The 17336-nt window shown below is 38.9% G+C and overlaps 1 protein-coding gene across 1 annotated transcript in view; it reads right to left on the reverse strand.

Annotated features, from left to right (window-relative positions):
- The window catches only part of SH3RF1 (SH3 domain containing ring finger 1), a 152387-nt gene that overhangs the window by 52796 nt on the left and 82255 nt on the right, over positions 1-17336 (reverse strand). The window contains exons 3-4 of the mRNA XM_028519695.2: positions 2588-2863; positions 1666-1761 (exon numbers count right to left, since the gene is read on the reverse strand). Of these exons, the coding sequence (XP_028375496.1) occupies positions 1666-1761; positions 2588-2863 (372 nt within the window). The remainder of the gene's footprint in view (positions 1-1665; positions 1762-2587; positions 2864-17336) is intronic.

Raw genomic sequence — 17336 nt, forward strand, 5'->3', positions numbered from 1 at the left:
TTATGCCTATCTGAGCGATTCTACACCTGTCCAATAATAAAAGTACAGCAATCCTTCCTCATGCATCACACACCGAGTGCTGGCATGCAATGCTGATAATACCTAACAAGTAAAGACAGGCTTTCATTACTAAGCTTGTGCTTACCCATGCTCTTCAGCGTAACTATTGAAATTCTTGGAAATGGCTGTCATTTTCCATGACCCATAGTTATAATATATAAATAATATACAGGAAGGACTGCCTGAAAGTTAAGAATTGTTTTCGGTGTTTACTTTCAAAGGAGGAAAGAATATTTCAATAAAAAGGAATATCTGAAGGGTATGGATAAAGTTCAAGGCTCGTAGATGGTTTAAATTACTTTTCCAGGGATATACAATAGTCAAGCTGATTTTTTATGAAAGCTTTGGCAATCTTGCTCTCTGTGGGAGAAGCTGAGTGTCATTTTAGTTTTGAGAATCATGCCAAAACAAATGCCTCAGATAAAAAGATGGGAAAATAAGTGATGGTAGTTTTTCTTTTTTATGTGACTTGATATCTTAAATAACAGAATCACTTTCAGTTCCCTAAGCAATTGGTGATGTCCCTTACTTTTTGGTTTTTGCACAGGCTGGTCTTCCTGCATAAATATTCTTCCTACCATAAAAATTCACCTTTTCCACTTCTCTTGGTTAACCCCTTTTTAACCATTACACAGATGCTCACTAAGAACTTATGTTCCCAGAAGCCTCTGCGATCTCAGCTCACCTTGTATGGTTGTTTGGGCTGTGTTTCATTCTTTGAAAATGCCTTCAATTTTGTTTTCAGCAAGAAATTCTTTCAATGAAAGGGCATGAAAGTTTATGATGTATCATATAATGAAGGCCTATTGTAAACTGCAACTCCCTAGTTCATTTCTAATTCATATTATTCTTCAAAATAATACAACCATGTTACTTTAGACATATTCTCCAAAAAGACTTCACTGAATCAGGTTGGCCATCACCTTTCTGAGTAAGTTGGTTAAAAAGGGGCAGAGGGACAAGCTGCTGCTGGGATGGAATAGAGATTCACTCATTTATTTGAAGTTTACTGGAGGTCTCCTGGGAAAAACCACTATTCTCACTCTGATGATGTGGCAGATAATAAAAGAAAAAAGTAAACAAATAAACAGATACACTCATCTTCCATCTTACTTAAGAACTTACTTAAGAACTTTATCAGCCTTCAGAACCCAAAGCTGGCAAATGGAACAGAACACCTGGAAACAGCATAGGTGCTGACAGGAAGCGCACAGTGACATTTCACAAGACACAGGGACACGATGAGCAGGCGCACAAAGTGAAGAGTTGCAAACATTTCAGAGTCTCGGAATCTTCCATTACTGGAGGGCAGGATAAGGGATTCCTCCTTACCCGTCCAATGATGGGAAACAGGGCAATCCCAGGGCTTCGTGTTATGAGGACATTTTTTTTTAATAGACAAGATTTTTGTCTTTGTTTTTCCCTCCAGTTTTACTGAGATATCATTGACATAAAACATTGTTTTTTTAAGGGATCCAACCTAATGATTTCATATATGTCTATATTGCAAAATGATTATTAGGACTTAATCCTCAAATGGCATAATTAAGATTTATTTGCTAAGCTGAATATTAACATGATATACGTTTCTACAAATTAACTTACCTCAACATACGAAATTGGGAATATTCCTATTTTGTCTGCCAGCATGCCTTCAGCCCAGTTTTCATCCACTCTGCGGATCACAGTCAGAACATCATCCTAAAGAAACAATAAACATCAGTCTACCTAGTCCCATCAATCCTGTCACTTAATTTTCCTTTTCAATAAAGAGACTGACATTTAAAGAGTACGTGAATAAAAACGCTATGACATATCTTTAGTACATGAATCCAACGTTTTGATGAACTAAATGGCAACTTTCAGTCAACCTGGTGTCCTTTCAGACAATTGTTAAACTAGGAATCCCTTTTATATAAGGGTTGGCTGCTTGTTTTGTTTAGATTTGCAAATTGCAACCCCAAATGCTACACAGCCTCTTGAACCTGTCTTAGATTGATTCTCAGGCTCTTGTCACTTTCTCTCTGACAATACACCAATGCCCATTTAAATTCACATCCTACTGTTTTTCTTTACAAAAAAATACAATATCCTACTTAAAATTCCAAAGCATACAGGTATTATCAATTCAGCAGATATATTCCTGTGTGCTTTTCAGCAAAGAAATTTACATATAAAATAAGGAAGTAATGATGTTTCATTTTGTTATTCACGATTAACAGTGAATTAAAATCCCTGAATGGCACACCTACCCTTAAAGTGGCTTAGAATTAAATTTAGGCTCTAAATATGAAATGATACCACATACAGCATCAACCAATTATCTTTCATATAGAACAATCCAAGCGCACAATTCCTTCCTATGGGACTCTGAGAAATGTGCTTCCAGGTACTTTTAACAGCACAGTGATACAGTTCACATCCAACTATTGTACCTTTTTTGCAAACCGAAATGCAAGCCATACTGCCATGTATCCAGTATAGTGGAACAGCTGACAGGAGGAAAACAATCTCATTCTAACTTTACCTTTGCAAATGGAAGGCAATCTTTGTCCGCTTCCTTGTCTTTCACCTCAAAGTCGTACAGTGCTTTGCACTGAGGTGGGGGCTGAGGTAACGGTTTGATAATCTGCACAAAGTTGGTGGGGAAAAAGCCATGGATCCCGTTGACTTCCCCATGGTACCAATTTTCATCCACCTGTCGCCGCAAAATGATGATGTCTCCTTTGCTGAATTTAAGGTCTCCGGGCTCTTTTCCTTCGTAGTTGTATAATGCTTTGGCACATGGTAACTGAGGTATACCCTTAAAGAAAGAGATGAGGTTTGATGAAAAAAAGTTCCCAAAATGTCCGTAAACTTAACTGTGATCATTATTTTTAAGCCATGGTCAAACTAACACTTTATCTTAGGAAGAACATCTTGCATAGAAAAACTATACATATATCTTACCAAGATACAGAGAACGAACAAATGTCACATTCAAATAAGAACCACAGACCACCCACACATCCTTTGTGATTTAGCATTCTACCCCTAAGTCTAATTTAGTGGGTTGGTTTGGGGTATTTAATACATGGAAATACAACCGCTGAGTCTGGCTCAGGAGTCTGGTGTAAGATTCAAAAACTCATAAAAAGCAAACTTATTTTCCGACAGTAACCACTTTATTCAGCAGGATAAACGGTAAGTACTGAGAAGAAAAACTGAAACAGAAGCACCACTTACTCATTTACTGACCGCTCTTAAGCTTGGTCAAGAATCAAGAGTTTGACTTCGGGCAAAACTTTCCCAACTGCTTTTAATGTGGACACTAGGTCCTATTCTCTCATAAACTCAAGTATTTTTTGAGGGCCTACTATGTGCCAGGGTTCAGAATACCACAGTAAGACAGCTTGCTGCCCTCTCGGAGTTTATAATCCATAATCGTATAGGCATACACTCTTTCATAGTCTGTATAAGATCATTCAACTTTACACGTTCCCAGTTATGGGCACTGTTAGGCTGATATGCTAATAGTTGAGGTTTTAAATGTTACTGTATTGCACTAAGATTTTAAATGGCAGGTTTAAAAATGTGTGTGTGTCCCAAGGCAACCTAATCATCAAATGGATTAAATATGGAATTTCCCGATGACAGTGGAGGCACCCATTCTTGAGCATCAGTTGTCACTTTAAGAAGCTCTCTGGCCTCTCGGGGACACTGCTGCCTATCATTGATTTGAAGAATAAATAACAAATCAAACATATTTATAGTAATTTGCTGAATGAGATTACTGGGCTCCTGCTTTTCACGCACTTACTCATCCAGAAAACATGTATCGAGCTTTTTCCTTTTTACCAGGCAATGTGCTAGTGCTGAGGGTTTAAAGAGAAACAGGGCTCAGTTCTTATCTTTAAGGGATACGATATTAGAAATAATTATAATACAGTGTGTAGTGAATGCAATGATAGAGTTATGCAAGGAGAGAGAAGGCAATGACGGAGAGCGGACAGAGGAGCAGAAAGCGTAGGCCTTTGGTGGGTGGAAAAACGAAACACTTCCTGGAGGAAGTGACACCTGTGCCAAGTCTTACAGAATACACGGGAGTTAGACAGGCAAAGCTGGAGGGACTTCTCTAAGAAAAAGAAGGTCACAATTATGAACAGTAAAACAACAATAAACTCACAACTTTCAACAACTGAACCTAAAAAAAAAACAAAAACCAAAAATGAACTAAGCAAACAAGTAGAACAGGAACAGAATCACAGAAATGGAGATCACATGGAGGGTTATCAGTGGGAGGGAAAGGTACAGGGGATGAGAAGCAAAATTGGTAGGTACAAAATAGACAGGGGGAGGTTAAGAATAGTATAGGAAATGGAGAAGCCAAAGAACTTGTTATGTACAACCCATGGGCATGAACTAAGGGGGCCGGAATGCTGGAGGGAAAGGGGGTACCAGGCAGAGGGGGATAAAAGGGGGAAAAAAAGAATGGGACAACTGTTAATAGCATAATCAACAAAATATACTTATAAAAAAGAAAAGAAAAGAGAAAAGCGAGGGCACTGCAGGCAGAGAAGATGCCACCAGCAAAGACATGGAGCGTGCTGTGCAGAGGGAGTAGGGTTTTATAAGTAACAAGGTGTTCCTGGAGAGGAATCATGGAATATGAAGTATAGAAGAGGTGGGCAGAGGCTAGCTTATGGAGAGTCTTGAATGACATGTCAAAGAGTTTCTAGTGCCATTTCCTTTAGGCAGTGATCTGCCACTGCCAGGCTGGAAGCTCAAACAGCCCCAGTAAGAACCAGGAGCCAGGCAGATGAGTCTGACAGTGGGTGGGAAATGGACAGGAAGTGGGCTGGTAGGAGGAAAGCTATGTGCAAAGCACAGGCCTACACTAGTTGAAATAGTTGTATTAAGTTTAATCTTTCTAATGAAGTAGAACAATAGGGAGCATTACTCATATTATCTTCCCCCTAGCGCTCCCCCACCCACAAAAAAAAAGTAGGTCAAAGTTTTATAGTGTTGATGGCAACAAACCTTCATAATATAGTTTTAAAAAATAGTTTGGTTTCTAGTCAGAGATTTAGAGTCTGACCTACTTATAAAAGCCAAACTTTTTTTTCCTTCATTTTTTTTGGCTGAAGGGAACTAGCCAATTCTTGGATCCCAAAATGCTATTGGCAGTCCTCTCGTCTTGGCTTGGTCCACGTGGTGTTGCGTTTGGTTAATTAGAGCTGTTCTAGGGGCCAGTATCCTGGGGAGAGAGGACGTGAGCCTTCCAGAAGTCCTGGGACCTGCATGTGCCCCTGGACTTTTGAACCCCGCCTTAAGATCCTTCCTCTAATGTCCTGGCTGCTGTTACCCATCCTTGACTTAATCTTGTCAACAACCCTGCTGTGCCCTTTGGTTTCCCCAGAAGGGAAAGGCCCCTCAGGAGCTCTGGGGCTTCACAGTCCCGTGAACTTCGGTCATATTCCATCCCGTGTCCAGCTCTGCGGAAGGATTCTAATCTCCGTCTGTCCTCACAGAGAGACGCCTGAGTACATTTTCTTCTTTACTACGTGTTTCTTGAACTCTCGTTATCAGTTTAACAATATTTCCCAAGATAGGTTTGAGGAAATAACACTAAATAAACACAGCAATAAACATTATTATGAGAGAGAGAGAGAGACTCTCAGACAGAGTGCTGACAACACTGCAGTAAAACGACCCTTGGCATGTTGCTGAGGGGACCGGGACCAGGCAGGAGAGGGAGCCTGCTGGAGCACAGACTCCAGAGCCCAGTGCCTGGATTTGAATCCCAGTTTGGCTGTGTGATCTTGAGCAGATTAACCTCTCTGTGCCTCATTTTCTTCATCCGGGTTCTTGTGAGGATTTAGTGAACTAAGGTATGAAAACCACTACAAATGGCCCAGCGGGCAGTGAGTGCTACATGCATGAACTATCATCAGCAGCAGCAGCACCCGCAATGAAAAACCTGTTCACCAGTGAAACGCAGCACCTGAGAATGTATTTGTCTCTATACAGCTGGATGCTTTAGTTTTTGGACGAATTCACATAGCAATTACATTTTAATACATATTCACTGTATAACAATGCAAAGAATGTTCCTCCTAGGAAGTGTTCAGGATTTCAAAATGTGCACTTCTGAAGCACACATTTGTTTTCTGAGTGGAATCCATTCATCTTCTGGTTGAACAGAAGAAATTACAAATTCACTGACATGCACCGTTTAATAGGGGATGGCATTTTAGATGTGGCTGTAGTTCATCTTGACAAGGCTAATGTAAGGCATTGGATGCCTGCATGAATTAATTGAAAATCCTATTACAAACTCAGTGACAAATAACTCTATTCACCATTACAGCCTGCTCTCTCGATTTTTTTCTCTACCTCAATTAGCTCTGTTTGGCGCACTCTGCCCAAATCCATGCCAGCCAAATCCATGCGCGGGGATACTGATTTAGCACTCTTAGAAACCATTCTGAACTTGCTCCTTGAGGAGATCTGTAAAATTCCAAACAATCCACAGTGTGCTGGGTCTTTTGTGATATGCTGCTGTGGGAACTGAGGGAATTTATGTCTTCACACCTCACTACTCCATACCAGTGGCCTAACGGACTTATTAACTTTTCCACCAAAGCAAATATATTAAGTGTTTCTAAAATCATTAAACAACGAGTGGCAAAAACTTGTAAGAGCACTCACTGTACATTGTGGATAGCCTAGTTAGTTACGTGCATGTAACTGCAACCTGAAATTCATTCATTCACACTGACTTGCTAAATCTTGACTGCTAAGGTTATTTCAATGATCAACAAGCACAGACAAAGAATCATAAAGCTCAGGGCAACCTAACCCATGAGCAGACATTTGTGCATCTGGCTGTGTTTTTCTTTTTCAATTCAATTCTAAGAGGCTAAGAAGCCAGTTTGTGTCAAGTTTCTCAAAAGGAGGTTTCCCACATTAAATGAAATGAATTCTACTCTGATTTCAAATCAAGCAAAGTTCAGTGATCTTTAAAAGACTTATTCCCACACAGGCTGCAGATGATTAAGGAGGAACGGTTAACGACTTGGAAGAACAATAAAAGAATGTATTTTTCTTTGGCAACATCTGAAGGATAAAGCCAAAACAATTGGTTTGATAGCCTAGGATTACTCTTGTGAGTAAAATACATCCAGAGCTCACAGAGGCGCTGCCTTCTCATTCATCTCCTTACAAAGGTCTGGGAGTCATGTCATCACCTGGGCCCTTTGCCCTTGGTGCCTTCGGCAGGCTTTCCAAACTGATGATGCCTTTCTTCTGTATCCTCTCATCAGGCCAAGGCCCCTGAGGATCTGCAGAGCTTACATTTCACTTGGCTACACATGAAAGGGAAGCTTAAAAGGAGAGAAAGCTAGAGAGAAATCAACTCTGCAGTCTAACCTTGGGTTTGCAGCTGTCATTCATGCTGCCAGCTTTATCAAAAATCTTGGCAATTTTGACAGGTGAAGCAGTATAAAAATTCTTAATCTAAAATACATTTCAATAAATAGTGACTATTTTGCTCATATATAAAAAAAAGAGAATACATATGACAGTGAGCCAGTTTTACTTCCCCAATAATTTTTGCTTCTATGTTATATGTACAGGTATTTTTTCTGACATTAAAATTCTCATGAGATCTGCACACACAAATATTTTTGATTAAATGCTTTAACACTCCATTTCTGTGCCAGCAAGTGTATTACAATATATCTGGCAAAGTGCTACTTGATGATCCAGCTGAGATTCTAACAGGTAAATAAAACATTCACTGCCAATTTATTTTATGGACTCTAAATGCCAATGCTCCGATATAAATGCAAGACAGCCTCTTGAAATTCAAATTCCTTCATGCATTTGTTACTGCTCCATAAAGAAAAAAGATTCAATGACCTACTTAAAGGAATATCTAGAAGATACGCCTGCCGTGGGAACAGCAATAAAATGTGTATAATTTAGTAATTTAGTTATATCTAAATTGGCACAAACTCTGGCTGATTCCAACTTGACTTTCAAAAACTATCCAGAAAGAACAGAGGCACAAGGAAATCACAGTAATGGAAGGTACTGCTCATAGAGTAATAAGTAGCAAAATGGGTTAAGGAAAAAGTTTTTTAAAATGTCCTTTGTACAACAAAATACATGTTGGCTTTTCCCTACAAAGTCAAATATCTATCAGGAAATAACAGTATTTCATAAAAGTATTGATTCTTTAATAGTTAATGTCCTAAGTATTAATCTCAAGAAGCTAGGTTGGACCATCACTTAAATATTATTTAACTATCACCTGAAATATTTCAACTTCAATATAACAACCATCAAAGAAGAATATTATAAGTTTTTTTTAAAGATTTTATTTATTTATTTTTTAGATGGAGGGAAAAAGAGGGAGAGAAACATCAATGTGTAATTGCCTTTCATGTACCCCCTACTGGGAATCTGGCCTGCAACCCAGGCATGTGCCCTGACTGGGAATTGAACCAGCAACACTTTGGTTCGCAGGCTGGTGCTCAAGCCAATGAGCCACACCAGCCAGAGCACAAGTTATTTTTTCAAAGCAATATCACAAAGGACTGAGTATCCCATTATCCCTCCACTTTTCTATTTGTTCTTTCCTTTAATATTTATTTGTGGAGGGCATTTTTATCTGATGATCACTTTCTACCTCCTACCCACCTCAAATTCACCACATAAAATTTTTCCAATCAGACTAACTTGAATCATATCAACCAGCACTTTGAGGATAGCAGTTATGAATAAACAAACAAAGAAAAACACATTTTCTCCATTCACATTTCTTCTTTTTTGTCCTCAGTCTACTATCCTGTTGTCTCCTCTTGCACACTCATTTTCTTCGGAATTCTCCACAAGCAGTTTCCTTCCCGCCTGCCAGACCTGCTACCTCTACTCCGGGCCGGTTCCAGCTCCCTGTTGCTCCAAGGGAGTGGGCTCGCCCAGGCCAGGCTGTGCACTGCTCTGGGGCTCGGGTGCACTCCGCTCCTGCTCGCAATACACACGCTATCCACTCCTCTCTGCTCACTTGGGTCCAGCTCACACTCTCTATCCCCTCCTCACACTTAGCTGCTACAATCCAACCCACCAATTCTCATGGAGTTTCTATCCCAGCTTGTGACCAAATAGCAATCAGCCAGTTATAGTTTTCAGCCCTGTTGCATGAATGGTTTAAGGAAGGGGTGGCATGAATGGTTTAAGGAAGGGGTGGAGGGAGAGAAAACAAAAGAAACTAGGAGTAAAAGGAAAGGAGACAAAGCAGCAACTTGATGTCATAAGCACCCACCTCGGGACTATAAGTGGATTCTTGGCTGGATGAATAAATAAAAAACACTGTCTCTACTGGGCTGGGTGCTCAATGTGAACACCTTAGTGGAAAATCGCCATATCCAGAGAAGAGCAACCTAAAAGACAATGCTATGGATAGTCAGGCCCACCGGCTTTGAATATATTGCACAACACGTGCACCGATGGAGGTATGTGTCTCTGGTCCTCCTCATGAATGGCAGGTCGTGAGCTGTGTTTCTGAAACTGTCCTCAGTGCCCACTACGGTGCACAGTGCTTGGACACGCGGCACTGAGACGTGAGAGGGGCAGGAATACTGAAGGAGGAACATCATCCCCTGCTCCCTGAGATCGCTGGGAAACCTGCACACACAACGGTGGCCTGGAAAAACCTGGGGACATGACAGCTAGGACTATGCACTGATGTCCACTTCAATATGCTCCGGAAACACAGTGCATTCTGGAAGTGGGCAGTTGGGCTCTTTGTACTAAGCAAATTGTTGGCGTTTGAAACATATGAAACAAACCACAGCAAACAAATATTTTCCTTACAGACTCATTTGGGAGTTATGAGGAAATAGTCATGAAAATGATATATAGCTTTTTTCTCGGATGGCCTTAAAAAGGGAGTATTCAACAGACAGACAAACCATTAGAGAAAACAAATCTTACTCATTTCTCTAAGGGAAGACAGCTATTGAGAATGCAGTCACCGAACTGAAATGCAGAAAATTTATACCATTCATTGCTCTGAATTTTAGTTTTCTGTTTCATCACATGTTTAATAATTACAACAGCACTTTTCAAAGAGCAGGGAAATTTATTGGGAAAATTCCTCGTAGTAACTCGAGCTGCCATCTTCAGCACTTAAGGCAAGATGAGGGATAATTCCTGGTAAAAGGTCAAGTTTCTATCTATTTGGAAAACAGCCTGATTCCTGGCCGGCACCTGCCCTTCCCTTACCCCTGCCTAAGCCTCCCACCTACCCCTGGAGGAAGGGCCATCTGAGGAACTCTGCATGGCCATTGCTAATCCCTGCAGGGGGTAGGGAGACTCAGAAACACAGAGGGAGAGGGTATGTGGGAGCAGGTTTTAATATTAAATAAAAAAGGCAGGAGATGTCTTGATCTATGTCAATTGCCTGCTTTTAGATTTTTTATTATTATTTTTTTGTCCAGTGCTTTCATTAATATCCTAGAGAGAGGATACTCATATAACTTAAACATGACATTAAATGTGAAAGATGGTTCACAATTTCAGAATTAAAACATCAAAACAGACCCACACCTACGTGGACAATTAGATAAAAGTGCTAAGGCAATTCAACTGGGGAAAAGAAAGCTTTTCAGCAGCTGGTTCTGGAACAATTAGAAGCCCATAGTGGGGGGAAATGAATATTGACTCCTACCTCACACATCACATATAAAAATTAGTTTGAGATAAATCCCAGAATCATATGTAAAGGCGAAAACAGTAAGTTTTCTAAGACAATATTTTCGTGATCAGGTAGACCAGAAAAGAAGTCTAACTAACCATAAAAATGTGTAAACTGGACTTCATCAAAAATTCTGTTCATTGAAACACACAATTAGGATATAAAAACTTTGAGCCACACATAGGAAAAACATGTGTAATACATATCTCTGACATAGGACGTGGATCCAGAATATAAAGAACTATACACGTCAACAACAAACGACCCAATTTAAAAACAGGCAAAACATTTGAACACACATCATAAAGAAAAGATACCTATGCAGTTATGAAAAGGTACTCAGTATCATTAGCCATCACGGAGATATGCAAAATAAAACCACACGGAGATAGTATAACACACTTATTGGAATAATTAAAATTTTAAAAAGATGGACAACAGAGAATGTTGTCAAAGATATACAGCAAAGAGACTCCATATAATACGTTGCTAGTGACTGAGTCTAAAACATTACAACCACTTTGGAAACTGTTTGACAGTTTCTTATCAAGTTGGCACATACCCTTGCCCTGTGACTCAACAATGCCAATCCTAGGTGTTCACCCAAGAAATAAAGATACAGTGTGTCCACACGAAGACGGTACAAAGATGCTTACCACAGCATTATTCCTGACACCAAGGAAACCCAAATGTCCACCAGGACAGCAGAATAAACTCTGGAATACTTATTTAGGAAAAGAAGTGAATTCCTGATACAAATGAGTGAAAACACAGCAGGATAAAAACTATACAGTTACATTTCATCAATTCAAACCACAGTTCAAACCACTCTACTGTAGCAGAAATCCTAACAGTAGCTGTCTGTAGGAGGTGGGCAATGAATGGAAGGGGACATGAAAAGAATGTCTGTTATTGTATAGTCGTCCCCATTCACCCTTATCTGCGGTTTCAATTTCCGTGTTTCAATTACCCAGGGTGAACTATGGTCCAAAAATATTAAACAGAAATTTCAACAATAAACAACTCATAAATTTTAAATTGAGCACCATTCGGAGTAGCTTGATGAAACCTCACACCATCCTGCTCCATCCCACCCAGGATGTGATTCATCCCTTTGGCCAGAGTCTCCACACTTTATAAGCAACCCACCCATTAATCACTTAATAGCTGTCTCAGTTATCAGACTGCCTGTGGGTATCACAGTGCTCATGAGTCCTTGTGTTCAAGTCACCCTCAGAGTAGCCTAACAGTAGTCACAATGCCTCTGCCACTCACCTCACCTTGTCTCATCACTCCGGCACTGTATCAGCTCACATCATCACAAGAAGAGAGGCAAGTACAGTACAATAAAATATGTTGAAAGAACGACCACATTCATATAACTTTTACTACAGATACTGTTATAATTATTCTATTGTATTACTAGGTATTATTATTAATCTCTTACTGTGACTCGTTTAGAAATTAAAGTTCATCACAGATATGTTGTAGAGGAAAAAATGTCGTATATTTAGGGTTTGGTACTATCCGCCGTTTCAGGCATCCCCATCCTTGTGGATAAAAGGGGACTACTGTAATCTACATCTTGACTGGGATGTTGGTTATCCAGGTATAAATGTGTCAAAACTTAATAGATTCTACCCTTAAGAACTACAATTCACATATGTAAACTTTGCCTCACTACTAAAATGTTTAAAAATAAAGCAGCAGCAGCATTTAGAAAAAAAATCAGAAATGACCACACACAGCAGACATGTGACTAAGTACTCACATGGAAGAAAATATATAAAAGCTGCACAGTGACAACAAACTACACTGGCAATCAATTATCAGAAAATGACAAACTGGAAAAACATGAGACCTGAAGCCCAGAAGTCTCGAGCTCTGTGCCTAGAAAGATGGCTCCGTTTCCAAAACTGGCGCACAGAAGTGGAGATCCGCAATGCAGGGTTTCTGCTATAATCTGGCCCTACGTTTCCCATTACTCAGTCCTCACTAGATGTCCTGGATACAGTCTGAGTCCCATCAACAAAAGGAGTGGAAAACTGCAGTGTATTCAGTGGGGAGGGAGAGAGATGATGAAAGTGTCTGGAAAATATTAGGACAGACAAGCTGCAGAAACTGCAATATATTAGTGGGCAGCATTAAAGTAAGTCTTCAAGCACAATGAAAAGGTATTTACTGAAGAAAAAATACAGGCTTAAATCGATGCATGCATTATTTAAATTGGATAAAGGCATTTCCTGATGGTGAAGGTTGTTAAATTTTACAATGGGTTATGATATCATTCACTGGAGACTTTAAAATAGGACAGTTTCACAAGCTGGGTTCTGTCCAAAAGCAAAGGGACAGATTATAACTTATGATCTCTAATAATACTATGATTTCTTTGGCAACCGGATCATTTGAAAGAACAATTTTAGTCTCAATAATTTTGTCCTTTTTTTTTTTTTAGGGGCAGAATCTCAAGAATAATGGTAGGGATGAGGTATGGGGAGTGAGCAGGGAAGGGACATTCGGGGGTGGGAGGGAATGAGAACATGAATTAGCCTGCAGAAATCAAATCAAATCAAGCCAGTCTCAATCCTCCGAAGTCTATCACAGCCTATTACAATATTGTTAGGGAAAAAGAGGCATGCTCAAATGTGGTCAAGCACACCAAGCTGTCTTTTGTCTTTTTATTTTTGCTTATGTTGAAAAAAGTAATACATAATCTGTTTTACTCCACTACTCTTCAAAGAAGTGTTTGGCTAGTCAATTAAATGTGAAGTTTACATAGTGATAATTGAATAATTACTACAGGAAAACATCCTCTTACTTTGGAATAAATCTATTACAAAGATATAAAACCAATCCTGTGAAATCCATAGAGTACAATGAAGGTATTTAAAATGTAATGAAATCTTTTTATTAAAAATGTGCACATGTTTTGAAATTGTGGCTTTAAAAAGTATTAAAAGTATTAAATGAATGTTGTGACAATGTTACAGTTGTTTCAACTAAGCTTTCACCTTTGATTAAGTCTACTGTAAAATGAGGCTTAAAACATACTTGCAAATATTCTGTGGTAGTAAAATGAATGTTACTGGAAAATATTAATTACCTCTACTTTCTAATTTCTCCATTAACTGACTGGGCAAGAAATGCTACTATAAAGAAAAAAATATCCATTTACAATAAATAATTTTACCAATAGATAGTTATTTTAACAAGCAGTTTTATTGAAACTCCCCTCCAAAAAAAAAAGTATTCACATATTCACATTCTGTACTTGAATGCAAAATCATCCAAAATAAAAAAAAAAAAAAAAAAGAGAAACATAAGGGAAAAAGACTTACTAACTAAGCCAGTTCTGACAAGCCCAAATGCAAGTCTTTATTTTCGCTTACATACTTAAACAGTAGGATACAAATTACAGTATTTTTAACAAGCATAACCATTATATAAAAGTGATATATTATTTTTATACTTCTAGGTGATTAAATATATTGCAAAGAATATAAAGTTAAGCAAGAGTCCACACGTGTACCTGAGACTACTTCTATCAAGCACTTAATACATATTGCATACCATTCTACCTGTGTTCACAATAGTAATAAATTTGAGATAATGAGAAAAATTGGTGATCTGAGATGGTATAATATACTACATTCATATGTTTTAAAAAATTATTTAACTAAATATTGTTTGGGCAAAGTAACTAGTTTTCCATGTTCGCCAGGCTGTGAGCAACTTGAGGGCGAGGACGGATCTCACCCATTTTTGTACCCTGGCAGCCCGACACACGGCATAGAACCACTCATGGAACGGCTGTTTTCCTGTGGCCTCTTGCTCCATGCCATCATGCAAAGATCTGCCAGACTCACCTTGCTAAAGATTTACCAGGCTTACCACATCATCTGTCTGACCAAATTTTTCTAATTCTCTTTCTAACAACCTCAGTTCAAACCCTGTTTGGCATGTAAGATGCCCAATTTCTGACCCCAAACGGTTTTCTCCAATACTTCACACTCCTCTCCAGCAAGTATCCAGTACTCTAACTAAGCTAGATTCCCTCTAGTTCCTGTGATACGGTCTCTCTTCTTCTCCCTCCGCTGGGACATCTCTCTGCCATTCCCTTCACCCACAGAGCCCTTGTGCCCACTTGTCAGAAGTCCATTCACCTTTAAAGACAATTCAAATACCACATTTTCCAAGCCCTTCCTGATTTCCTACTATGGATGTAGATACTTCTTTTGAACTCTAGAAGGGTTTGTTTATAGCTCTGTTGGCTTTATGCTACCTTTTATTATATACCTCTGTGTACTTAACTAATGACCCCACCAGACAGAAACCCTTCATGGGCAGGGATGGTTGGTATGTCTTCTTGAATCCACCTGCAGAGTCTAGTACTCCACCTTCTGTACAGTAAGCATATTTACCAAAGTGAATTAGATCCGTCCCTCCCTCTAAACAACTCTTCCTCCCTCTAAACTACTCTAAAAGAGGAGGAAGTTCCTCCACTCCTATCTTGTACTTCTGTCCAAGTTGGCAGTCTATCTATGTCTGGTGTCCCACCCCAAGGAATTCTGCTTGGGAAATGAGCAGAGTGGCTCAAATGCTGTCTGCCTTTACATACCACCCAACAAAAGGTCAGGATTGACAAGGGGTGTGCTTGTATTTTTGATACTATACCTGACCCAGGCAGGGAAATCAAAGGAAGAGATTTAAATCAATACACACATGCATTTAATTGCCTGAGTGGCTTCCCTCCTAAGGTGAAATTGAAATAACTAAAAGTATTATTAAATAAACAAGCAACCAGAGAATATAATCGGCGACATTGAAATAATGAACAAGCTGACAGTAACCAGAGGGCAGGTGGGGAAGGGATAATAGGGGAAAAGTCTTCAGGGGACATCTGTAGAGGACACATGGACAAAGCCACAGGGAGGAGGATCAAGGGTGGGAGGGGGGAGGGCGGAGGGGGAGAGTGGTAGGGGGAGAGTGGAGACAACTGTACATGAATAACAATTTTTAAAATGTTTTAAAAAATCAACAAATAATTAAAAAAAAAAACATAGCAAAACCATAGCAGTTTTATAAAATAGAGAAAACATCCATTAGCATACTAGAAAAACTTTAGGAGCTTCTAGAAGAATGAGAGTAAGTAGAATCAGAAAACTTTCAAAGGTTAGATTTAAAAGTACATGGAGCATGGCTAAAGAAATGGCGGTGACCTTCCTCAGGACATAAATATATGTATCCCAACAGAGCGGGGGGAAGCCAGAGATGGAAAATGTGTAAAGTTAAGAAGAGCGAGAGATAGCTCTAAAAAGGTGCAATATCCCATCAAAAGTGAATTTCATAAAAGAAGAAAAGGGAATAGAAACAATGAGAGGCATGAGAATCATGAAAGAAATACAGTAATGAAAGAAATCTGTCCTCAGCTAAAGACACCCAAAATCTCAGCTAAAACAGGGTCATCAAGTACTAAGAAGGATTCATAAGGGGGAAAAGGATTCATATTCTTACACATCTCATTACATTGCAAAACTCTGAAGATAAGAAAAGATTCTAAAAGATGTAGGGCAAAAGAGTTCACCATTAACAAAATTAGGATCTGATTTGTTAATAGCAATATTAGATTTTAAAAAAACAAAGCAACACCTTTAAGTTTCTAAGACAAAATGATTTACTTAGCCAGCTAAACTGTTAAATAAATGTGTGGACAAAACGACAAAACCCCATATTTTTGAACACACAACATCTCAGGGAATTTATCCCCTGTGCATTTCAAATGAAAAAATAAATCATCCAAGGAGGTATCTCCCATACACAGGAGACTCCTAGGGAAGTGACATGTGATAGAAGAAACATGGACAGCTAAGAAAATGGAAAAGAAATTTAAAGAGGACCCACTGGACTTAGAAGCTGGATTCGTCCCAGTCCCAGGGAGGCAGGACCTGGTGACATGGGCTAAGTCCCTCCTTTATGGAACTAACCACACTGCAGTAAAACAGAATTTATATAATCATAGTGCTGAAAATGCTGTTTTTATGGGATTTCAATTTTCGGAATCAATTTCTGCACATAACAAAGAAGAATGAATTATACCTACACAATAGGATGTTATAAACCCCAATAACATAAAAAAAAAGTAATGAACAAAAAGCAGGGGTTAGGGAAGAAGGGGAGGTGGGATGTTGAAAAGGATCTCATTTCACTTGGTATCTGAAATGGATATTGTTGAGGCCTAAAAATTAAAAAAAAATTGAGATATACTATTTGAGGTTGGAAAGGTAACCAGTAGAACTAAAGAACAGAAAATAGTGTAAGCACTTAGCTTTGGAAAACAGGGCAGGGTATGAGAGGAGGGACATTTTTACTTCAGACTGTTCTGTGTGTTACATATTTTCTGTTGTGAACAAATATAAATTTCCAAAATAGAATGTATAAAAAAGAATGAAATGTGTAAAATTCTAATGTCCTTGCTATAAATCTTAACAGATTACCTTGTTTATTAACTAATTCATACGGAGAAAAGGAAAAGAAG

Source organism: Phyllostomus discolor, chromosome 8 (genome assembly GCF_004126475.2).
Source record: "Phyllostomus discolor isolate MPI-MPIP mPhyDis1 chromosome 8, mPhyDis1.pri.v3, whole genome shotgun sequence".
In the NCBI taxonomy this organism is placed as follows: domain Eukaryota; kingdom Metazoa; phylum Chordata; class Mammalia; order Chiroptera; family Phyllostomidae; genus Phyllostomus; species Phyllostomus discolor.